Consider the following 27,456-nt stretch of genomic DNA (forward strand, 5'->3'; position numbering starts at 1 on the left):
TAAGTGTTTTTTTAAAATAATTTATCTTCATAAGATAATTTTTAGAAAATGATCTATAAATATTTTTCTAAAATGATGATGTTTAGTTTTTACATACTCTTTTATTTGTCTTCAAGGCTTTAAATTTCAAAACTTTTTATCACATTAAGTATTACTTTAAGGGTTATTTTAATTTTATAATTTTCTAATATCTGCATTATTATATTTTTTTATTTAATCATATGATTTTTATCTATTAAATCTTATAATTCATATGTTTCAATTCAATTACATTTTGATAAATCATATTTCTTGTTTAGGATTTTTAATGGTTTAACTATGTATAATTCAAGAAATCAAAAATATCAGTAGGCATTTCACAAAGAAATTCATTAAGCAAATAATTTTTTAAGGCTTTTTAACATCTTTAAATAATTCAGTTAATTTACATAATTGGTCATAATTCAAGAAATCAAAAATATCAATAGGCATTTCACTATAAGCAAATAATTTTTTAGATTGATTTACATTTAAATTATTTTATTAAGTTAATTTCTTGGCATAGAATTTTAATTTATAATAACTTTTCTTCTTACGTGGATTTAGAATTATATGTAAATCATCAATGGTTTCACTATATAGAATTCATAACCTAACGTCCAACTTCCATATTGGTTTTTTCTAGGTTGTCACATTAGATTAGTTGTTGGGTCATCATATTGCAGTCCACCACCCAGAGCCAGGAGACCATGAAGAAAGAAGCTTTTGTTGTGAAAGAACGTGCTATGGTTTGATTCTTGGTCATCTCAATAGATTAGGTAGTCATCTCATTCAAGTCACCACCCAGAGCCGGGGCACCATGAAGAAAGAAAGAAGGACGTCCTTGGAGAAAAAGTAAAAATATTATTTTATCTCATTTTATTTCTCTTTTTCATATGGTATATAACATTTTTACAAATTAAAATTAGAATATAATATTAAAAAGGTTAAGTTATAAAATAAAAGTATAACTAAAATAAAAATATAATTTGAACAAACAGAATTAAATGAATGTGCGATTTGAATAAACAGAATTAAATGAATGTGCGTTACATAAATTTAAACATATTACTAATCAATAACCAAAATATATAATATATTAATTTCTATAATATAACACCCATTAACTAAAAACTAGAATATGCCATACCATCATTTTGGGAGTTAATGAATATTCATAAGTTTATTATGAAATTCAATTGTAGGTACAAAAAATTCGTTTCAACAAACCAGTAATTATTAAATTAATATAGATATTTGCGTTTCAAAAACTTGATAGAATTTAATAAAGAAGAAGCAAAAGAAATTGATTTAAATGTGCTAATGAATATTTTTATAAATAAATATGAAATAAGAAGTAGCACATTTTACCTTAAAAAAATATTAATATTTTTATTATCTTATATATCATTCACAAAATAAAAAAAATATTAAAAAAAGATTTTCTATACAAAATAAAAATTACTTTTGTTGATTTTAATAATTCATTAAAATATGAGGTCTTTTTTCAAATGTTGAACATGTCATTAAAAAAAATCTCAGCCCCCATAGAAATTTTTGCTAAGTATCAATAATTGCCATAGTCAATTATAAAGAGCTCTGGGTAGTATTTATTAAATTAGTAACCAATATACCAATTCGTCTTATTTTAAATTTCATACAAAAAAAAATTAATGTTTTATCTTTTTATTTTCTTTTAGAATGTATTTTTTTAGAAAAATGATTTAGAACACTATTTTATTTTTACATTACAAATAGCTTATGTTACTTTTTTCTTCAAAATTAAAAAATTTATATTTTTTGTGGTTAGGAGACAGCCAAAAAAGATTTTATTCACCCCGCAATGATACTATTTCCATATTTTGATATATGGATAAAGAATCTAGTCTTATATTGAATGTTTATTAATATATATGAACCTTAAATTTAAGAAATTATTTACTCTTAAATTCGCTCGATTATATACAATCAGGCTTGTAACCAGAAATTTTCAGTTAGAGAAAAGAAATTCATTATTTGTGAGAGCCAATATTTTTGAAATGAAACAAACACTTGGGCACTATATTGCTATTTTTATTCAAAATTTCTAAAAATAAATATACAAAATAATACTATATTATAATACAACCATTTTGAATTTTAACATAAGTTTAGGTATATTAAAAGATAACTTTAAGCTATTTTTCTTATACACCATTAAAACTAAATTTGTCTTCGTTACCTTCTAAACAATTAAAAAAGTACAATATCAAAAATGTAGAAATTGAATAACTTAGATTATACTCAAATTTTTTAAGTGGAAATAAATAATTAAAATGTAATGTGTCCGCCTGAGTAACTTCGGTTCCTAAAATAGTTTAGTGATACTCCACTAGGAAAATTTGTATTTAAAAAAATATTCATCCCCACCAGAGTAAAATTTTTGTTGTGCAAGAATATTCAATCTTTTTCATTTTTTTTGAAATATTCTATTAATAGTTGACCTGTGCTGGTCTAATTAACGTTTAGGTAACATCCGTGGTAATCAAGAGGTTGTTTGTAACATCTATAATTTATCTTGATTGTTTAATTAATTAAATCTCGCTAAAATTGACTTAAACCATGTTCAAGAAGAGGTTGATAAGAATCAATCATCACAGGAACTGAAGATTTAGCCAACACTAATGTCTTGGAAGAATAAAAAATACGTATATTGTTTTTTTTTTCATTGGTTAATGAGTGAATGGATATTTTATAACTATTTTTTTCTTCTTGTTTATCCAATTAATTTGGCTAAATAATTTAACTAAAATTTCTTCTAAGAATTTTGTTTTTTTCATTTAGAATTAATTATTAACGGCAAATTGAAATTCAATAACTATTATTTTTTTTTAAATTTGGGAAATTTTTTTGGGCCATTTGTAAAGGCTAAGATTTCAATAAAGGGACTGGAGCCAGTATTTTTTTTAGAGGTTTATGATAAAATTAATGAGATAAAAGTTTTACATTCGGAAGTATTGTAAGATAAAATATCCAGAAAGTTATGCAATTTTTTAACCTTTTCAAGAATATCTCATTAATTTAGTTTTTGAAATATTTGTCAATATATAAAAAATGATACATTTCAAAAGGCACATTAGAACGTGAAAAATAATATCCCTAATTATTATTTCTTCCAAAGCATATTTATTAATCCTAAAAACTAACAATCTACTTATTTGAAAATAAAAAATTCCTATTTAAACATTGTTAATTGAACTATTTTTTTTGCTTTTATAGTGTTGTATCGTCAGTTAATAAAAATAAATTTCTTGAGGCACGAGTTAATTTTTTTATAGAATTGAGCTATCATTTCAGTTCAAACCTCGATCAAGGCGAAAATGATAGTTTTCGCTTAAAAATTTGGTTTGGTCTTTTTAAGAATCGATTCAAATTTTAAAAGAAAATATGATATTTGAAATATTATTGGTTCAATAATATTTGCTTTATATAAAATTTTATTGGGCCATGAACCCTACTGTACCCGTGGTGTCGAGGCCACTAAATTTTAAAAACTTGTCATTACTGTAGATTGTTATTAAATTTTTTACCTTTAATTATCTATATCCAAAAAAATTGATAAAACGAGCGAAATCAAAATTTTTATTTAGTTGATTGATAACTGATACAGAATGAAAATAAAAGAGAAGAAAAATATATTGAAAAATAGAACTTTTTTCATCTCGATCTTTATTTTATAAAGTGTTTTTATTACTAAGATCAAGATTATTATCCAAATATCTTTTTAAATAATATATCACAATATTATCGAGATACATATCTGGGTCCAAAAATTGCAATTTTTCATAAATATCATCAGACAATAAAAAAATTATCCCTTCCTCTTCCTGCCCCGTAAGAAAATTCTGCCTACCCTGTCCCTAATATAAACAAAACGGCTGTTGTAGAATAGCACCCCCCCCCCCATTCCTCATATGACTATAAAAAAATGTGAAAAAGGAGATAAAATATCTGTCTGAATTTATAAAATTTTTAATTCGATAAAAAGAGCGAAATGATACAGCGGCAATTTATAAACTCGAAAGTATATATTTGGAAGTTTAGCTATAGCCGCTTTCAACCGGCTGTAAACTAATTAAAAAATAATACTGTATTAGGTATAGCAAAGTGATTATGATCAGTAGGTATAGTCAATTTTAAATTGCTTTGGCCAAGAGGTTATGGGAATCTTTTTAAAATCATCAAATGGTATATAGATTTGGGCTATACTAGGGAGGAAGCTATGAATTCTATCCCCTCCCAGCTAATTTTTTTAATTTTCAGCTCCTTTTTAAATTTTTTGGAGGAACTTAGTTCCCGCCAAAATATTTTATTATTTTTTTTAAAGTTTTAAATTTGAATCACTTTTCTCTTTATTGTTACTTGCTTGTTTTAGTATTATATTTGTTTTCATTTATGATCTTACGTAATATTACATTATACTTAAAGTTAAGTTTCTCAGATTTAAATTAATAAGGTTTTTATAGGGGAGTTATATAAAAACCCTTTAATTTTAAAATTTTAGATGAACACCTGAGCTTAGAAATGCCTTTAGCTCAAATTAAACACTTATGGCAAAATATATATTCAAATCGTGAGAATGAGGTATATTTTTGTGTATATATGCACGATTGATTTAAATTATAATTTAGATGCACATTGAAGATAGTCATTCAGATCCTAATTCAGATATCCAGGTAAAAAATATGTAGAAAATTGTTTTTCTTATAATTTTCAGCATATTTATATACTATTAATTATTTATTTAAATATTGTCCTATGATTACATATATTCATTTTATCAAAATAATGTCCTGTAATTAAATATATCAATTTTATTAAATACATTATTTTTTTGCTACATATTATATTGTCTAAAATTTAGAACAAACTATAAATTTTTTAAAAGAATTTTATAATTAATTTAAATTAAAACTTAATATTCAAAACTATAAAAAAGTGTGACATTGTAATAATGAATTAAAATTCATAATTTTGACACTATGTTTTGTGAATATTGATTTTCTAATGATATCATTCAAATTAGTACAATTCTATTATAACCTATTAAATATTGCAAATAAGTTTATGCTCATTTGTTTTTTTCAATATTATCTTAATTTAAACAAGGCTATGTACATTTCTATTTCCTTTGAATTGCAAAACATTAAAACACTATTGATTTCCATTTTTCTTTTATATTTTTTCTCCATTTACAATTAAATAAAGATATCACTTATTAAAATATAAAAAATAATTACATTATATATTTAAATCTCAAAACACATGGAATTATAATTTATACTAAATGACTATATCTAAGATTTTGCTTCTTTTTTTTTTAAATGGGGGGGGGGGGTTCAAAAAAATAAATCACATAATATGGGCATGACTAAAATATGAGTCCCCAAAAACTACGTGCCCCCTATCAAAGAAGCTTAATTTAAATTATATTATTACAGAGTTGTATTTAGCTTCATAAGATGAGTTAAAAAATGTTTTTTTTTATTTAAAAAAAATGGCAACATAGTAAATTTTTTAAAAAATTATTTTTTTACATGACTAAATATGCGCCCCCTATCAAAGAAGCTTAATATATAAAAAATGAATGCAGAATCATATATAACTTATTAAAAGGAATCAAAAAATGTTAATACTAAGTTTATAAATTATTTATAACTTATTGAGATATTGAAAAAACACTTAATTTCTTCTTTTTTTGACTAAATTTTTAAAAAAATTTAGATATACCAGTGATAAACACTCCAACAATCTGCTCTTTTGCATATTAGCATGTTTCTATTAGACCTTGATTTCTTTTTTTCATTTTCTCATCTTTGGGAAATTCTACCAACCACTGTCTGTCAACAAATTATATTCTTTTGTGGAGCTAATGTTCGGATCATTTTTATAAATGAAGGATTTACAATTGAAAATGGCTGAATGCTAGCTATAATAAAAGCAGTTATTAAATTATCTAAAGTAGTTTGTGTTCAAGTCTGAGGTCTCTTGGCAAAAATATCAGTGGACAATGAGCCTAATACAATATTTTATTTAACAGATTTATTCTCCTTCTCCTTTTTTATTTTCATCAACAGTGTTTGATGTTTTCTCTTAAAATTTTAAATTACAATTGTAAACATTTATTTAGTATCTATACCCTTAAATGTTTTACAATGTTGCAAGTTGGGGTAATGCTAACTGAAATTTTCTTATTTTTTGATAAACATAACAATTTTACTATCAGAGATTTGTTTTCTATATTTTGAGATATTATTTTAAATTATGCTCTATAAATTAGCTATGGAAAAACAATGTCTGAACTTGCTGATGCTACAGTGATTATTACTTCTTCCTCTTCATCACTATTAATCTAAAATAAATTTTTAAAATTAGTTTAATAAAATGGAATTAAGCAATTCAATTGAAAATAAAAATGGCAGATTCCTTGAGATGCATTGTAATATCAAAATTTGTCTGGTTTATTGATAAACTCGGACATAATGTTTAATGAATATTTATATATATATATATAAGTTTTAATATTATATATATATATATATATAATTTTTTATTATAGTTGTTTTAATATTTTTTAATATAATATATATTTAATTTATATGCTCATATGAAAATTTTGCATTCAAGTATTTTATTTATAATATAAAAAAGTGTTAAATAAAAGTATATCTAAATGTATCTTAACAGATACTTCTAAAATAATATCTAGATATAGATATAGATACCACATTTTTATATAGATACTTTAACAACTCTGCTAATTTTATTAGACATCAAACCCATTATATTCGGTAAGATTAAATCATCTTCATCTGAAGAAATAAATAGTATTAACATATATTATTTATAAAATAAATTTTATATAAATTAAAATACCTGATGGTTCAATAGATTAACATCCTGACTGTATAAATTCAACAAAAATGTAATATATAAAATAAAAATGAAGAACTTTGGTGGTTGATCTGAATTAAAAACTCGGCTTAAGTTATTTATAAATATATTTTCACTATTTTTTAAGAAAAAATTATAAACAAATAACATTTTGCGTTAATGTTACTCAAAAAAAAAAAGGAGTAACTCGTTACACTTTGAAACAAGACCGAATGGCGTTTCTTTTTGTTGGAAAAGGTAACGAAACAACGTTACTTTACAGCACCAATTTTTTTTTTTTATAAAATAACTCTTTATTTAAAAATATATATTAATTTTATGCAAAAATAAACCATCTTTTTTAATTGTTTTAAAATGATTTATAAATTAAAAACTTTAAAATGCTGGAAATTTTAATGCGGGTGAAATTTAAAAAATGCAGGAGGAAGATCTCTGCGTTAAAAAATCGGGATTCTCTTACTTATGAGAGGAGGCCTGCTATCAATAGTCTGGTAACATATTAGTATGAATTAGAGGTCTGCAATGGGCGGGTTTAACCAAATAACCCGCCCACTCGTTGTTTTAAAATATACCCTGACCGCTCGCCCATTTATATATAAATTTTGTTTAACCCACTTGCCTAATTTTTAAAAATTATTTTAATTTGAATATTATTATAAAATAAAACATTTATTTTTAATAAATTAAAGAGTGTTTTGCTCATTTTTATTGAAAAATGTTAAAAATTTAACAGGCCACTTCCGCCCATAACTTTCAAAATATTTTTAACAGCTCATCACCCGCCCTATGTTAAGAATATTTTAGAAAACCCGACCATGCACGCCCGAGGACGTGTTAAAAACTCGCCCATTGCAGACCTCTAGTATGGATATCGATAGTATAGGTTTATATTGGATCTCTGCTTAAAATATTAATGGCCTACATTTTAATATAATATTTTTTCTTATAACTATCCTAAAATTATAAACTCTTCAAATAACCCAATTTATAAGCAAATTAAATAATAAAAATTAATTATACCAATTGTAAACAAAAAAAAATTGAAAACACGTTTTACAAAATATAAATACTCGTCTTCGTCTACTCGCTCTTAAAAATATCAAATAAGGTTTATTTTTCTTTACATATTTTTATTGCGATTTATAATATAATATATAACTTTAGTATTTTTATAATTCTAATTTGGCGTCTATTTTTTAAGAAATCTAAAAAAAAATTAGAACCCTGTTGTAAAATTATGAAAAAAATTTCCTCTCTTTTACCAAAATTTTTTAAGACCCGGAAAAATAAGGGTTCATTTGCTTTTGATATCAAAAAATTTAGTCGATTTGTTTGTTCAAATTGGAACTCGCGTTACATTAAAAAAAAATCTACAAATTCTAATTTATTATCCTATCTTCCAATCAATAAGGATGACGAAACGATGCCTCAAGAACGCATAGTTGATTTAGCGGATTTAGCGAAAACGGGTTACTCCAAAGCAGACCCTTCTCAATTTGAATTGCTCAAAGTTTTGGGACAAGGATCTTTTGGAAAGGTTAAATATTAAATATAAATTTATCAATAAGCTGAGGACATAAAAGGATAAAGGTTCTAAAAGCTGCTCATATTGGCGTAATTACTAACTACCTCCATATCATTGGGGGAGAGGGGTGGCATTAGAAGTGGGATGAAAATTTCCCAAAATTGTAAAATGAAACCGACAAATAATAACACTAAACCGAGCCCTGGCCTAAAAATAAAATCGGGCCGGGCCTGGGCTTAAAAAGTTAAATATAATTCTACTTAGATTTATAAAATAAAAAATATAATCAGAAACTTCTCTGGGGTTAGGACGAAGCATATTTTACATTGTTTAACCTTTAAATGCTGAAATTATACTTTTTACAATTAAAAAATTTAAAGATCTTTGTATTCTCTTCACTGACTTTGTTGAATTTTAACTAATATAATTATTCAAAAAACAATCATTTTTTTTCATAATATAATTACTAAATATCGAAAGAGTTTAAGCAGATTCAGGACTCTGTTTCATTGACCCGAGATTTTTTAAATACAAAGTTTTAATTATTTTAGTACACGTTTTTTTAAAAAATTTTGATAGATGTCATTCTAATCCTACCGGAATTATATTTTAACATGAATTCTAGACAATTCTATCATGAATTATTGGTTTCTTTTTTAATTTTTTTGATAAAAAATTTAATATAAAAATTAAAGGTAGTTTAAAAGTCCCATATTCATAATTGTTTGATATTCCTAGGGTTAAGTACTCTGTCTGACACATGTTAGAATACATTTCCGCCATCATCAGGTATCTTTCAAAATTCAAAAAAAAAACCCGCGCTATATTTAATATGTGAAGATTTATTAAAAACCCAGATTTTTTTTGTCTTATATACTTTAAGATTTCTATGCTTAATATAGATCATTAAAAATATAGTATTGTATAAATTAAATTTTTTAGACAAATTAAATTATGGTCATAAAAAGGTAGAGTATATAAATAATCTTAGAATTAAGCCTCTTATTTTTTTTATTTATAAAATTATATACTACCTAAATGACAAAATCTTCCCATCATTATTTTTTTCCATTTATTACCTATACTTTTACTTTGTATTTTTTTAACACTTTTTTTGTTTCCAAATAAATTTTCATTTAATTAGAAAAAAATAAATATACCGATTTCAATAAATAATTATTCCGCCGGCATCTTTTTTATATCAAAGCTGAAATAATTAAGAATATTTGGTTATTGGTGTTTAGTTAGTGGTGGGCTTCTCTAGGTTTAACTCACAAACCTACGAATTATTTAGGTAGAGTTTTTAAAAATATAAAACTTTTGGCAAATTGTAAAAAAATATATAATATAATATAATATACTCTATTCGCGTTATATATGTGTAAATGTAATAGTTCAAAGATGTTTTATACACTATGGAAATATTGTATTAGTCATTATAACCTTTACTTTTGAGATCTTGGCATTTTTTCATAATCACATATTGTATTTTTTTTGAAGTTACGTGATCATATTTTGTTGTAAACATAATTAAAACTTAGCAAACTTATTAAAATTTTTTTTCTTAAATTGTTTGGGAAATGGGAAAATGCGCCATTCCGGTTCGGACGAATACCGGAATGTTATTGGGAAAAAATATTTATTAATAATTTAACTTGTTATTATCTCATTTAATTTATATTTTAATAACTTAATCATATAGTATTTTTTTTAAATTATTGAATCTCAAAGACTAACTTTTAAATTTGTACTCCGGAAGCTGAGATGTAACTTGAACTTTGAGAAAACATATTTATATTCTCGCTTGGTTGCAAGGACTGGCTAATAATACTCTATATACATTGGGAATATGTGTTTGATTTATCTAGATGATATGGATTTTATATTTGAGACATATAAACCCTTACTTGCAAAGCCATTTAAGAATAATGGATTATCAACGCTCAAGTCTAAACTTACACACAAGTATCCCACCCGAACCGTAACAAATATAGGTTTAGGTTCAGATAAAAATAATGATTCGGTTAAGAAATAATAATATCGGTTCGGTTTGAACCTTTAGAAACGGGTAATTTTTACTATTTCCTAAAAAAATAATATAGAGTTCCACGCATACAAATAAAATATTTTTAAGATTCTCATCTGTCAAATTTTTCTATAAGAGGAAAGAATTAATTCTTATGTTGAGGATACTTCTATTCGCTAACTTGGGTAGTTGGGAAACCTAATACAAAAATATCTAAAAATATTCTTTAAAGAAGTTAGGATATCATATCAAACTAGTTTACAGACCGTTTTAGAGCTTTCAAGTTCGGATAGCAACATTTTTTTAACGGTTTGAGTTCGGCAAAATAATAACGGTTAATACCGGTTTAACGATTTAGGTTAGGTTTGGATTCTTGTTAACACATACCCATACCTCAACACACTAATATAAAATATAATCTTTCAGGTTAATATATTAATGATTCGATGCAATAAAATAATTGAATCGAAATATAGATTACTAAATCACACACAAATGTATTTTAATTAAATACAAACATATAACTTGCGTTAATTCTTATCTCTGGTATTCAGGAAGTTATAAAACCGGACAAATTCATATAAATGTTTTTGACAATATTAAGTTCACTTTATGTATTATATATAATAAATTTTTTATTATCTTTTATGTTCATTGAATCAGTTTTATAATATTTTTTAAGATTTGAAATCTTTATTTTACTATAACATTTAATATATTCACTTAAGTAAAGAATGAATTGAACGGAATTTTTTTTAATATAAATTATTATTTTATGATTGAATCTCTAAAAATAAATATAGGCCAAAATTTATGAAGTTAGGTTTGCATGATACCCTCAAGCACACCAATTTTTTTCCAATGAAAGATCGAATTAAGAAGAGTTAGAAAAATCATGGCAATTTCTTTAACTAAGACATGGACAAACTATTTACTGTTGATATGTGAAATTAACAATTTTCCACATTTTTGCACAAATATACCATTTTATATTATAGAATTAATTATATCAACTAAAATGCCTTGATATGATCCTAACATTGAAAAGTTCATTTGTTAGATTCTTATATAAAAAATGTTTTTCGTTCGAGTGCGGTGGTAAAAAAAATGATGTTTATTACAATGAATATGAAAAATGAAACATTTAAGCAGTTAAATGAAACTGATATACCAATTTCCAATCTTGATATAAAAATAATAAATAATCAATTATATCAAAATTTGGATTTAGGCTTGTTTTTTTAGAAAAGTTTCGTTCACTGATTGCTGAATAAGCCCGTAGGGAATAGCAAAAGCACTTGAGAAATTTGAATTAATATTTTTCTGGGCTTCTCAGCCCGGCCAATATTTTATCAACGTTTTTACACCTAGCTTCACATGGCTCTCAATTTTCGGGCTAAGCTCAGGCCTAAGTCAGGACAGGACTTTAGTCTAAAAATATTTTTTCAAAAAAATTCAATTTGCAGGGCTCAAACTCTAGGTCTTGTTTTTTATAATACAAACTTTATGAAATTTATATTTATAAAATGTTTGTTTTGATTATTCAGGATCTGACGATGCTAAAATATTTTTTAAAATTCCATTTCCCCATTTTGTGCCAAACGAAAAATAAATTTATAAATTTTTTAATTAAAATAATAATCATATTAATAGATGGGGTGATAAAGTGAAAATAAAACTAATTAAAATTTATAGATAATATATTAAATTATAAATCTTTAAAATGAAACTAACTAACCATTAATAATTTCCACACGAATCCCTAAATTTATTTATATTTCTTAATAACCGACCATTAAGACCAAATATTTTGTTTTATTCATTAGTTTTATAGTAATATTTATATTAACCCTTCAATACTCCGGTGAAAAAAGAGACGTAAAGGCTTTGTGAGGTCAAACCTTATAAAATATTTGTTTATTATAATATGCTTAGTTAAAATATATAGTATAATCCGATTATTACATCTGAAAGCTCAAATTTGAAATTAACACGATTTTTTTCACTTTATCCTTATAGTTATTTCTACCAATGGGTCTCTAGGTCCCCTAGGCTATCATTTTTTTAAAAGATTTTAGGCAAAAAAATCTCAAATTAATGGTGTGATCATGGATCCTCTTTTAAAATGTTACAATCAACTCAAATCGCTGTGTTTCGAAGCAACTATCTTAGTTTCCTCAGATCTCAATAATAACCCCCCCCCCCCCCTCTTTTTTTCAACTCTCCCCCCTGTTTTTTTTAAAACTTAATTGTTTACTTATTTTATTTTAAATGTCATTTTAAATTTTTTTAAAATGTTATTTTAATATAGATTATACCAACATTCTAAAATAGAGTAAAAATTTAACTCGAAATATTAAGTACAAAAAAATTATTGGATATTGAAACCGACATTTCATAAAATTATTATATATTAATTTTAAAAAATTTCCTATCATAACTAAGGTTTTAAAAATTTTTAGGAATTTACTAGTAGGGTCACATACCGCATTATTCACGAAATGCTTATATCTTAAAAGCTACTCAACCAAAAAAATGAAATTTGGAATATACATTCCAAGATATGTTTAATAAAGTGACTGAAGATTCCAGATCATAATAATTAACCATTTTTTTATAATATAAATTCTAGCATACCTGGGGTTCAATAGACTCCACTGGAGTATTGAAGGATTATTCCTAAAATCTAAACGTCGAAGCCATGCCACCTAAGGTTTGCAATGTTCAGATTTTTAACTCGCCCGCCAATGGTTTAAAATACCCATCCATTTATTTAAAATTATTTGATTGGTTGGCCTCTATTTATTTTATTTTTATACTTTTTATTTATACTTTATAAAATATGCAGTATTATGAAAATATAATTTTTAAACATAAGCCCATTCTACTAATTTTTCCCCAAATTATTTCAAATTTACCATCCTGCTTGGCTGCTTGAAAACTACTAATGCCTAAACATAGATAATTGAAATTATTAGGGTTGTATATTTGACTGGTCTAATTTATTCGATCAATTGACCAATATTTGACCAATAGTATATGGTCAAATTCAAATAAATGTTTTTTAAAGACAAAATTAACGTTATTTTGGTATAATATTAAAATTAATCTGAAATATTAAATTTATTTTTAAATTCATTGTCATCCTATAATTAATGTTTCGCTCTCCGCGGCAGAGTTGTTTTGACTCATATTCAATATCATCATTTTCTTTAATATTTTAAATAAATTTTCCTGTTGTCGAGGTCTTCAATCGATTTCTTTTTTTCGTAGTTTTGACCAGGTCTAATATTCCTTGTCAATTGATTTACTTGCCAACACTTTATTGATAATAGCATAAAATTCTAAATATGTAATTTAAATAATAATATATAGCATTTTAACACCATGTAAAGTTGCAAAATAATCTTATCTAAGCAATTGAGATATGGCATTGTTAACATTTTTGTGCTTATGGATGGGGGAAAGGCAAAGAGGGTTTAAAATTATGATTTTAATTTCGTCTTAAATGTGGGTTTTATGATTATATTGGTTCATCATTTCATTTATTTGGAGACGCTACTGATTTTGAGCCAACTCCAAAAATACCAAACATTCACATTTCGATTTTGACAATTTTGCAAAATTACTTACATAATGTAATATATAAATTATTTTTATAAATTTGATCCATTTTTTTCTTTTAAAAAATAGAAATATTAATGACTCATAAATTTAAACACGAAACTTCGGTCATTTCATTACCCACGTGGTAAATAAAAAAATTCCTAAACAATATTACTGACAAAAATACCAGGACTAAAAAAAGACACTGGACAAAAATACTCGAATTTTAATAAATTGTTTAACTGCTTAGAAAAGGAGTAATTTAAATAATTTTTTATTCTTCTACGCCTGGATCTCAGGGTAAGAAAATTCGAGATATTAAAAGTGATAAATTTATAATAATCTGATAGTATTCTTAAATTTCTAAATGTTTATATCATAATAGTATAATTTGTTCATTATTTTTTCGAAATAAAATTATCAATATCATTTTTTTTACCTTTTATGATTTCACTTGAAAATCTCCGCATCTAATATCAAATTATCCATTTATTCGAAAAATAGTCATACTGAATAATGGACCAATCAGAAACGAATATGAATCGAACAATGAATTATTCGTATTCGATTTTTTTATTCGTAATTATACTAATTGAATGAAAACGAATACGAATAGCAAATTATTTGAACCGTTCAAAAAAATATATTAATTTTTGAATAGGTATTATAAATTAACCCATATCTGTCCTTTTATGATCACGTCTGAAAATCCTTTGTCCGGAAAATAGTCATTACTGGATCTATGTTTTTCTTCTTCTTTTGATGGAAAGTCATTTATCGTCAACAAAAATATTAAAAAATTGGACTGTAAATATTTTGGTCCAGGCCTCGAAAAAATTAATAATTTTTTGAAAAATAAATCCTTTTTTAAATATTTAAAAATATAAATTGGGTTATTTTTGTCCGGTGCTTATTGCCCCTGATTTTTTTGTCAAATTTATTTCTATCCCATTGCCAAATAAAAAATAGATAATGATCATTTTAACATTTTTTAATTGCTAAAAAATGCATATATATACAGTTGAACTACCAATATTGACCATTCTTACATTTTTTCTACCTCTATAAAGTAACCAGTCATTATACGTCAATTTTTAAACTTTATTTATACAAAAAGTATCCTTTATAATGAACTCAAATTCTTTTGAATGGCTATTTAAAAAAGTTTTCTTATATATAGTTGGTCCGATTCTAAATAGTAAAAACAAAGATTTTTTAAAATTATCTTTTGTTATTAATGTAAATAATTTATTTCGTCCTATTAATAAAAATGATAATTACTATATCGATCGTTTTACACAAAAAACAATTCTTATTCCTGATATTAAACAAACGATAATTTATTTACTCAATTTATAATTTTTTATTTCAGGAGGAAAGAAATGTTAATAAAAAATCGGGATTTGGTAATATTTTGCGCAAACGAATGTTTATAACGGTTATTAAATTATTAAATTGTTGAAACTTGCTCTCACATTAAAAAAGGTTAATAATAAATATCAGACCCCTATAGGCCGACCGCGGAGTGAGCCTATAAATTCCACAGACCTATGATTTGAGAAGCCAAAATTCTAACTAAATCTTAAAATTCTGGACAGGGCTTGAAAAATTGATTGTTACCTTCACTACATGTGACATTTTATTATAATACAATAATTCTTATTTTTTTTATCTCAATTCCCTAAGTATTTTGTGAGAAATAAAATATATACTTTCTTTTCAAGGTTTCGGATTTTTATTTGTATATCAATTGCAATATACATAATAATTTCGCATTTATAGTAGCTATAAATCATTGAAAATAAAACGATACAAAAAACTTTAAAACTATATAAATATCACACACAATGACAACGAACATTATTTTTCAATTGTATCAAATTAAAATTTAAACATACTAATTAAAATTATACATGGAAGAATGAAAGAAAAAAATGAAAGATAATAATTCCATGAAATTTGATTCAAAATGCTCTTAAAAATTTCTCTTTAAAGTTTAAATTTTAAGCTTACATATATCCTGATTTATATTGATATGTTTTAATTTTTAATTGTTTAAATATTTCTTCATATTTACCAAAGAAACTATGTATAGTAAATACCATATAATGTTATTAAAAGGAATTATTTTAAATAAGATTTCGAATTTTGTTGGAGGATTAATAAATAATTTAACTGCTCTAATTTCCGCTTTTGATGGCTTTATTATTATTTTTAAATAAATTTAGATTTTCTAAAATGAGAAAAAATCTCATTTCCTTCCGGCCTGAGTCAATTTCAGGATACCGACGGACGTAGACCTATCAAAAAATATGTAAATATATATGCGATAAGAGGTAGAAATGGTTATAAAATATAAATTAAATCATAAAATAGTAATATATTTCCAGGCATTTAATTTTTTTTGTTTTAAGCTGGGACGATTTGTCCCCTTGCCCCCTTCCCGCTGCGTACGCGCCTGTCAAAAATTTAAATTATTCAATCTAAAATTATAGAATAAACTATTATGTTTTATTCGAGATTCAAAAATCATTTATTATAAGAGTAATACAGAAATGAGTTATACGTTTATTGTAAAAAGCGAAAAACTAATTTATAAATCAATAATTTTATATATATTATATATATTTTTTTTACTTGTAGCTATCATAATTTAAATTACATTTAAAGGTATTCCTGGTACGTAAGGTGGTCGGTTCTGACGCGAAAACCCTTTATGCCATGAAAGTCCTCAAGAAAGCTTCCTTGAAACGTACGTTATCATTTAAAACATCCATAATGACCTTTCCAATTCTATAGAGAATATTTTTTGAATCTAGATCGTTAAACGACTTCGATAGTCGCAATATGTTAGGACCTTTAACATTGCATATTTACATGTTTTATTATATTGATGTTTTTTGTTTTGATTTTTATATATACAGTGAGAGATAGGATTAGGACGAAAATGGAAAGGGATATTTTGGCCGACGTGCAGCATCCATTTATAGTGCGATTACGTTACGGTATTAATTGACAATATAGTATTTTATTTTTAAGAAAATTCAATTATCTTACTCAAAAAATTGCGTTCAAGCATAATAATTTTGTTTTAATGCCCAATAAGGTTGGACATGAAAATAAAATATTAATATACAATTACATTATTAATAAACTTAAAATGACTTAAAAATTGGAGTTTTATTGTCACCAAATGAGATGTAAAATTAATACAATTTTTTATTTTCCTAATTGGGGTAAACTTTTAGTCAGGTATATTTTAAGATAATTTTAACTTTACACTTTATTTCTACGAAATGCTTTTTCTGAAAAATTACAATTGCAGTCATTTTAAAATTTAGCACATTTCGCCTGAAAGTCCCAAAACATCAAACTAGATGCAAATTTATTAGTAATCAACGAATATCATGGGAAATTTGCATATTTCGACTATAAATGCCAAAAAGTGCCAAAAGACCAATTAATGGCAAATAGAAATGAGTAGAATTTAATGTAAATGAGCAATCAAATATATAATAGAAAATTAATATTATATAACCTTTTCGCCTAAAAGCTCCAATATCTAATACCATTCGCTTTTTGCTCTACATTTTTAACTATTAAATTATGCTCATTTGCAATTAAATTTAGTCTTTTGACGCTTTTAGGCGAAATGGCTATATATATATAATAATTTGTTATTGCATTTATTCATTTACTATTAATATTAGTAAATATGCCCAGTTATTATTAAGTCTGGTCTTATGGACAAAATGATTATAAGCGATACATCTATAAACAAAACGCATCACAACCAACGGTCACTACTTTATTAAACAATTAATAATATTTTTAAATTTTATTAATAACAAGAAAATGAAAAGTTATTTTATATGTAACTTCTAAATAGTAATAATAATTTCAAAATTTTGGCACGGATTTAAATATACACATATTTTTTAAAAAGACAATAATAATATTTTGAAATGCATCCAATTTAATTTTTTTAGAAATATCAAACGATTAAAATTTTATATATAAAAAAAATAAGGATTGCTTAGAATTATTTAAATGCTTATACACCATAATTTTTCTATGTCCTGAAGATTGCACTAAATTTTTTTTTCATTCTTTTTGTCCTTATTATAATATTTTAATTTTCCCTTTTGCGCAAAAAAATGATATATCATTTTGCTAACTTAAATATATTTGTTTTTTGTGATATCTTTATCTTTCAGAAATTATTGATTTTTAAATCGTAAAAGTGACTAGTCTTTTAGATCTAATTCCACATAATCAACTTTGTTCATTAAGAATTGACCAAACTAATATCATCAAATTAAATACATTTAATATATACAATAAAAGTTACCTTCATTTTAATTAGAAAGTTGTTCTAGAAAAATAATGCATACTTATCCTCAAAAAATATTTGATATTAATTTATTTTATGTGCTGGGTCTGAACCAAATTTTAAGATATTTCGGGCCGGTCTCAGGCTTAAAAATTAATTTAAAAATCGGGTCTGAAATTCAAAAAATAGCATAGAAAAGTGTTTTCTCCTGTTTTTATTATAATACAATTATAATGAATTTATTGTTAAGGATATAAAGCAATTATTAATTTTTACTCCATTTAATTTTATAAATTAATAGTCATTCCATAAATTAAGGGTCATTCCATAAATAAGAAAAAAAAAGAGATTTTCGGCCTACCCCCTTCGATTTTTTAAAAACTTGGTAAGCAAAGAAAGGTTAATATAACTAAAAAATAGCCAAAATTTTTGCCTCCTAACATTTATATTTTTAAATTTAAAAAAAATCGAAGGGGTCGGCCGAATCGGAATGACTCTTAATTAAAATCGGGTTCCGACCAAAAAAGTGAATTTGTAAGGCTCCAATCTAATAGTTCATGAAATATTGCACAATTAAAGTAAATTTAAAGAGGCTAAACCTTAATTTAGGATATATTACATGAATATATTGAGTTTAATTTTTTGGGATTGTTTACCAAACCCTGGCCATTAACGGATTTAATTTTTTTTAAAAAAGGTTAAAGAAGTAAATAGTATTTTTTATTTGATAATGCATATACCTTTTTAAGATAATTTTTTATTCTATATATATATGTTAACATATTTTTTTTATATAAAAGCATTTCAAACGCAGGGGAAACTCTATCTTATTTTAGATTTTCTTCGGGGCGGAGACCTATTCACCCGATTGTCTAAAGAGGTTGCCCTAATTTTTTTATACCAAATATATATGCATACAATTTTATTCTTTTCAGTAATATATCTAGGATTTTATTTGGAACATAATTTATGAAGCCTTTATAAATATATAAAATTTAGACATAAATACACATGACATGCCCTAACTTAAATATCGTAATACTTTGTCACAATATACTACCTACCCGTTCCTTATAGCTTGTAACATCACAACATAAAAAATTTTATATTCATGTTTTAAGGTTATGTTTACGGAAGAAGATGTAAAATTTTATCTCGCCGAGCTTGCACTAGCTTTGGGTCATTTGCATAAATTAGGCATTATTTACCGTGATTTAAAACCTGAAAAGTTAGAAAATCTCATAAATTTGCTTTAATTTGATATATATTCTTTCAGAGACTAGCATAAATTTAAAAAAAAAATAAACCCGTGCTGGGTTTAAGTATTTTTTTTAAAATATCCTGTCCGGGACGAATATTTAAATCGCGATTATCATAATATCTAATATATGGAATTTTTTATTATAATTTGAATAATATAAATGTATATTACTTACCCTTTTTTTGTAAAAGTTTCAAAACCTTATAAATTTTAAGCTAAAATTTATTCACTCCTCATATTTCTTATATCATTTCAAAACCATTATATCAAAATATTTTTATACACCCAGACCGGGCCGAAATTTTTATTTTTTTTGTAAATCCTGGCCGGGTCGCCGTGCAATTGATACCTCTGCAGGTCTCTGATTTTTTTTAATTTTTAGGATAAAGAAATGTTTAACCTTATCAACTTTTTATTTTTTTAAATAGTATCGAGATTTTTTGCACTAGAGTTATTATTTTTTTTTAGTTTTATTAGTATACTACATTCATTTATTTATATAGAATATATATCAGAAGATTTGCAGAAGTCAAAAAATATAAATCCGGCTGGGATTTTTTTTTAACCAAATTCGGATTGATTATTTTTGGGAATTGATAATTTTACGGCCCTGCCTGAATTTTTAAAATGTCATTATTTTGAATAATTTTTGGCTGTTTTTTATAAATTGTTAAGGGTAAATGCAATAATTTAATTTTCTAATCAGCATAGCCCGGGTTTTTGATAAAATATTATGGTTTGGCCCGTATAATCGAGCCTGGCTTTGGTCTTGGCCTAACAAGTCTGATATATAATTGAAAATCAAAATCAACTATATTCTTTTGAGCTAGCTTTTATAATTTATTCCTCCTTATTTAAAGTATCCTATTAGACACTCATGGTCACATCAAACTTACCGACTTTGGACTCAGCAAAGAAGCCCTAAACCCGACTAATTCTTCCTCGTCTATCTCCTCACATTCCTTCTTAGCATCAAATACAGATAATATTAATAATAACCTAAATACCAGCGACTTAAATAATAACAATAATGTTCAAGATAAAAATGGTACCATCACATCTAGCTCAATCATTTATCAAAACTTTAATCAAAATAATAACCATTTATCAGAAAATAATAAAAATCCGAATCAAAACCATAATCAACCGATAACACTCACAAACGGAAATACAAACAACGATACATCTAAGGCTTATTCATTTTGCGGGACGGTCGAGTATATGGCTCCCGAAGTTATCAATAGGAGGGGTCACACGACCGCGGCTGATTGGTGGTCATTCGGCGTTCTCATGGTGAATATAGTTTAATCAGTGGAAGGGGATACGGTCTGTTTTTAATTGAATAATTGTTATGAATGATAAATATATAGTTGGGTAGGTTTAAAGAGGGATCTAGGCATTGAAAAGTAATTTTTGTTTCTAAAATTCTTATGTTTTTTATAAATAATTGGTATATTATATTTTATTAAAATATTGTGCTATATTTTTTAAATGTAAATTTTTTTATTATAAAATGAAAAAAAAATAATTATGAATTAGTTCGAGATGCTTACTGGTTCATTACCCTTCCAAGGTGCTGATAGAAATGAAACCATGATGCAAATCTTAAAGTAATATTTTTATAGATCTCTAAATTATAAAATTACCCAATTCTTTATTTGTTTTTTAAATTTGGAGCTTTGAAAGCTCCTCAAGTGCGCCTAAATTGTTCCAAATTTAAATACTAAAATTTATAATCAAGTATAAAAAAATATAAATTTATTTTTGTTTGACAGGGCAAAATTAGGGATGCCACAACTTTTGAGCCCAAATGCTCAAAGTTTGCTACGGTCCCTGCTTAAAAGAAATCCGGTTAATAGATTAGGTATTACGTTATATATTTTTAAAAAAAATATTTAGTTAGCATTACGTTCACCACCCTATAAATCATATTATAATTGATACTCTAAAATGTTTAGCTTGAATCAATGATAAAACCTGTTTTTAACAAGTTTGAAGAATTGTTTTTTACAAATGGTAAGATCCAGCGTATCTACTGTTTTTTGAGTTTATTTGAAGTGTGAAAATATATAAGTGATGCTCTAGATGGTAGTAATATTTTAAGTGAATAAGTTTGCCTGCTCTAAAAATGCATCAAAAGTGTTAAATATTTTTAATTGGATATAATTATTCTGTTTTATAGTAATTTCATAAGTAAATTACTCTTGATTCGAGCGGTCTTTTTTATTATGTAAAAACCTGAATTGATTTTGGTAATACGTAAATAAGGTTTTGGTCTGACCGGAGCTCAGGCCATCAAAGATCATCCCTTTTTTGGTCATATAAATTGGGATGACCTTTACAATTACCGAATAGACCCCCCTTTCAAGCCCGCGGTGACAAAAGCCGATGATGCCTATTATTTCGATTCCGAGTTTACCAACAAAACTCCTCGAGGTTTGATTTTAAAGTACTTTTTTAGTATAAATTATTGTCCCTTCGATAATACAAAGTGTATTAACCAATTCCAACTTTGAAGTCATCTAATAAAACTAGTAAGCGCTATAATGTAACGGTAACGCATAACTTTAGGAAAAACATATTTATTACTGTTTAAAATATCGATTTTCACATTAATAATTGAGCAATTAAAAATAGTGAATTGCCATTTTCCGAAGATAGTATATTTTAGGGGTTCTGGTTTGGGTAAAAATAGTGAATTTTAGTTTTTCCTTTCTTTTATGGGTTATATTTTGGTCTTTTTATCTCAAATAAACGTATAATTATTCATGATCAAGATTCACCAGGTATACCCGCCAGTGCCAGGGCCCAAGACCTATTTAGAGGTTTTAGTTACGTAGCTCCTCATATTTTAAGCGAGGAACCTATCTCAACTGAACATTCTAATCATAAAAATGTTATGAATAATTTCCCAAATGGAGACGTCGTTAGCAATCATCAAATCAGCGAAGTTTATTATAATTCCCTTCATAAATGACAGCATAATCTATAAAGATTGACTTTAGAATAGAAAATATAGAATGACCTCTTGTTATATATGACTTTTATTAATTATCTATTTATAAGTTCACGTAGATGTACCGATTAATTTATTAACAATAATATAAATTAAAGAAAGAAGAAAATCGAGTAAAGATTTGTAAAGCATCTTAAAAAAATTTATTATTCATTTTTAATTAGATTGGCAAACCTACTTCCATATTAGACGAATACGATTTCAAAGAAGTACATTTAATTTTTTTTAATATGGACCTGCAAAAAAATTAATGCAACGAATGCCTTTTAAATTAATTTCTATCAATTAGATTTTAGGTACCGGTGCTTTTTCCGTTTGCAAAAAATGTGTCCATAAATCCACAATGCAAGAGTACACAGTTAAAGTTAAGCTCAACAATTTTTCTGATTATACTTTTACCTTTTTTTAAAATATATCAAATACATTTTTTTTAAATTAAGCATCTCAATTACATCGTTAGTTAATCATTTAGGCATGCATTCTAAAAATAAAAAAATTTCATCCAAAAGATGCTTTAACAAAGAAATGAAACAAAAAATGTTTATGATATGCTCAAATTGAATTTAGGAGGGTTGGGTATCCTTTTTTCTTTTTCTTAGTCGGACCAAAAATAACACACTTACAATAAATATTGTTATCTAACTTAATTTTTATAATCAAACAAATCAGATTGTAGACAAAATCCAAAAAGATCCCAAGGAAGAAATTGATATATTATTACGTTACGGCAATCATCCCAACATAATATCCCTGAGAGATGTAATATTAAAAATTATGATTAAATTAAATTTCGACTATTTGCCTAAAGAATAGGTAATTACACTTTAGTCAGAGTATAGATATTTCAATTTATTAAGATAGAAAAGGAATACAAACACCATTTGTAATTTTAAAAAAAATTGTTCATATTTGTTTCAAATTTTAGTATACTCCGTGTCCATAGTAATAAATTAATAGTTTTTTTTAAATAATATAAATGGACTACAAATTCTTATATAGATACCATTGAATCCTTGTGATTCGCGAAGCGGATTTGAGCGTTTTGATTTAAGGACGCGAAAGAAACACTTAATCTATTATTTCGTTATCTTAGGTTTACATCACGGAAAAAGAGACGTTTCTCGTATTAGAGTACATGAGCGGAGGAGAGTTATTCGACAAAATAATCAAGCAAAAATATTTCTCCGAAATGGAAGCCAGTTCGATTCTTTATCATCTCATGTCTGCACTAGATTATCTTCACTCTTACGGGGTTTTTTATAAATTATATCTTGATAAATCAAAGCCCTACCCGAAGTATTTAATCTAGACCTAGCCCGGGTTTATAGATTATTTTTTATTCTCCTATTCCGTCCAGGTTTTTCAAGTTTTACGGTCGGGGTTTAATATTTTCGGGCCCAATCGTGCCAGGCCTAAAGAACTCTAAAAAAGTATGATCATTTTGGATAGGATTATATATAGTTATATAGCATATTATGCTAAAACTAGGAAAGTAGCATTTTAAATTTATGAAGTAATTTCTAACCTATTAAAAAATGATATGAAGCTTTGATTATTTGTAAAGTAAATTCTATATATAATACAGCAGAACCAAATGTGAGCAGAGTTGATAGCCCTAAGATTTTGATACCTTTTTTTTGTCCCACCACAAACTATCAAAAAATGAATTTAAAATTTTTTTTCCCTATAATTATTATTTCATAAAAGCCAAATATGATATTCATTTTTTACACATAACATTGTTTTTTTTTGAGTCAACCTTCTTTGTAATGGCCCTTTCATCATTTATAGATAGATATTATAAAATTGATGAATAATGCATAAGTTTAGTCAATTTTATTTAAAGGGTTTATTTTTTTTAGAAATAAGTTTAATTATTTATCAAAATACACTTTAACTTATACCTCTTTTATTAAATGAAAATAATTTAAACCTTTTTATTATTAAAATAAACAATTGAAATACTCAAAAATTAGGTAGTCCATAGGGACCTTAAGCCTTCCAATATACTTTATTCCGAACGTTCACTCCAACCTCACACTCTAAAGATTTGTGATTTTGGTTTTGCTAAACAGATGAGAGCCCCCAGCGGCCTCTTAATGACACCATGTTATACGGCACACTTTGTTGCTCCAGAGGTTTTTTAAAAATTGTCTATTTAAAAAAGTGTTTTGCTTTAAGCTAAGATCATTTATTATGTATGTTGAATAATAACCCATGATTAATAATTAATGAATTTATATTTTCTGAGAAAAGAATCAAAGATAAGAATAACGTTTTAAAACGTAAAAGAATCTAAATGAATATTTGCGCTTATTTAATTTTCCTAATTTTAATTTAATAAAATATATAAGGTCTTAAAAAGGCAAGGATATGATGCCAGTTGCGATATTTGGAGCCTTGGTATCCTTCTCTACACCATATTAGCTGGGTGGGTACATGACTTATATTTTCTTTTCATTCATATATTTAAAAAGAAAATAAGAATAGTAGTGATAAATGATCATTCTGAATAGTAGTTTATTATATACATTTCAAAAAAGTTAAATTTAATTGAAGAAAATTGAAACTAGAAAAATTTAATTAAAATTTAAAAAATTTTTACTCAAGATATACTCCTTTTATATCGGCTAAAAATGATTCTCCTTCTAAGATACTGGAAAGAATCGGCGAGGGCAAAATATGCATTTCTGGAGGAAACTGGGAATTCGTATCACCTTTTGTTAAAGTAAGTATTTTTTTAGGATTAACAAATATAGTTTATATTTATGTAGCTAGCTAGTGTTTGATTTGATTAAAAATCATAAAAAACCTTTTTGATTATTACAAAATAATGAGATTTTTTAAAAAACTTTTAGGATCTCATACTTGGCATGTTACACATAAACCCACAACAAAGGTATACGGCGCCTAAGATTCTCAAACACCCATGGATTATGTATAGGCATACTTTGCCTCAAATCAGACTCGCTATTAATGATCCTTTATCTCTAAAGGTTAAAAAAAATATTTTCAATTTATAAATTTATTTTGAAACCCAAAAGGATGGTTTATTTCGAAAAATTACTATAAGTTATTCTCATAATGTTAGAGCCAGATTAATCTATTTAAATAAATTTAGAGTAAAATTCCCATTTTTAGAGAATAGTTTAACTTTTTCTTAAATAGAAAATTTTATTTACTTCACGTTTCTTGGATCATTTTAATGTCTATTAGAAATGTGAAAATAACTAGCATTTCAAATATTAATTAATGATTTTACACAAGTTATATAATAAATTTATTTAAACATTTTTTTAAGGAAACGGTCAATGCCACCCATAATGCAATAAATTGTAATATCAAAAGCATCTCGATAGGCCCCATTGAAAATTCTGTTTTAGCTCAACGTCGCAGGCATAAGGCTAAAAAATTGATAAATGCATTTATAGCTAAAAAATTATAAAATATACATTTCGTTGCTTAAAAAGGGGAACTTTTAATAAAATTATATCTATTTATTAAAAGAGTAATACCAATATGAAAATGTTAAATTGACTTAAATAACCTGAAGTTTGGAAAAATTACAATTTCATTTAAACAATTTTACAGATATTTTTTTCAAAATATAAAAAAATAAATACCCATCGAATAATTTAGATTAGGCCTTTTCAAAAACATCGAATCAAATAATGAAATATTCATATTCTATTCTTTTATATTATTCATGATTATTACCAATTAATTAAGAAGTGCAAATTTTATTATTCGTACAAATACCAATAGTAAAGTATTCTATTTGTTTTAAGGAATCGAATACGAAAAAATCATTATTCGATTAATATTCGATTTTAAATTAGATACATGAAAAATATTATTAATATTTTATAAATTGAATTTATATCTTACTCCTGTTTATAAAAGTCATCTTTTTTAATCACCGAATGAAGGCAGTAATTTAATATAAATTTAAATTGTCTCACATTTATGATTATTAGATTTAGTATGTAATAGAGGATCATATACTAACTGCTAAAAAAATATTAATACAATTAAAATTGATCCTTCTTAATTGTCAACCCGGTTTATACAAGTTAACATGATTTGATATCAATCAATTTTTTTTCCTTATGATTACAAAAAAACGAATATCATATCATTTAAACCATTGATAATATTTATAGCTTGAAATCATTCCGTTTTCCAGCAATACATTTAAAAAAACTTGATTTAAAGTTAACTGGCATGAAGAGCAATATTTATTATCTTACATATTTATAATACATTATATTATATAAAACTATTCTATATCAACCTTTGTTTATACCAAAATTTTACTTAATTTGTAATAATAGATTTAAATTTTTTTAAATTATTTTATATTTTATTTGTTTTTATTATTAACAATATAATATTTAAAATAAAAAAACTTGAAATGTATATAGAATTTTATAAATAGCGTTAAAACGTTTAAGTATTTATTTTTTTTAAAAATAAACTGAGGTGACTATAACTTTAAATTTACATTAACCTGTCAATTTTTTATAAGGTGATGTAAATATAGTTTTAAATTGCCATTTTTTTAAAATGAGATACTAATGATTTTCATTGTAATTGTTCCCAACCAATTGTTGATATAAATATTATTAATTAGTTTGAGTTAGAACCATAGCACCTTATCTCCTCCCACACAAAGACTGTTTAAAATCTCTGCACCCAATATAAAAAGAAAGATATCCGATTGTAGAACATTTATTTT

General features: G+C 25.2%; 1 protein-coding gene across 1 annotated transcript; it reads left to right on the forward strand.

Moving 5' to 3' along the window:
* The first annotated feature begins 4,525 nt into the window (after window positions 1–4,525).
* LOC135925144 (ribosomal protein S6 kinase 2 beta-like) lies at window positions 4,526–26,798 on the forward strand. Its single transcript, XM_065460349.1, has 21 exons — window positions 4,526–4,641; window positions 4,689–4,733; window positions 8,363–8,488; window positions 16,779–16,860; window positions 17,033–17,113; window positions 19,242–19,321; window positions 19,563–19,669; window positions 20,563–20,995; window positions 21,242–21,312; window positions 21,478–21,566; window positions 21,971–22,138; window positions 22,480–22,652; window positions 22,883–22,927; window positions 23,008–23,082; window positions 23,388–23,477; window positions 23,812–23,970; window positions 24,695–24,856; window positions 25,073–25,149; window positions 25,329–25,446; window positions 25,577–25,714; window positions 26,020–26,798. Exons 1-21 carry the CDS (start codon window positions 4,582–4,584, stop codon window positions 26,161–26,163), a joined length of 2,523 nt encoding a protein of 840 aa, XP_065316421.1. The 5' UTR covers window positions 4,526–4,581; the 3' UTR covers window positions 26,164–26,798.
* Window positions 26,799–27,456: the final 658 nt, after the last annotated feature.

Source organism: Gordionus sp. m RMFG-2023, chromosome 2 (genome assembly GCF_954871325.1).
Source record: "Gordionus sp. m RMFG-2023 chromosome 2, tfGorSpeb1-WG-v2, whole genome shotgun sequence".
Lineage (NCBI taxonomy): Eukaryota > Metazoa > Nematomorpha > Gordioida > Chordodea > Parachordodidae > Gordionus > Gordionus sp. m RMFG-2023.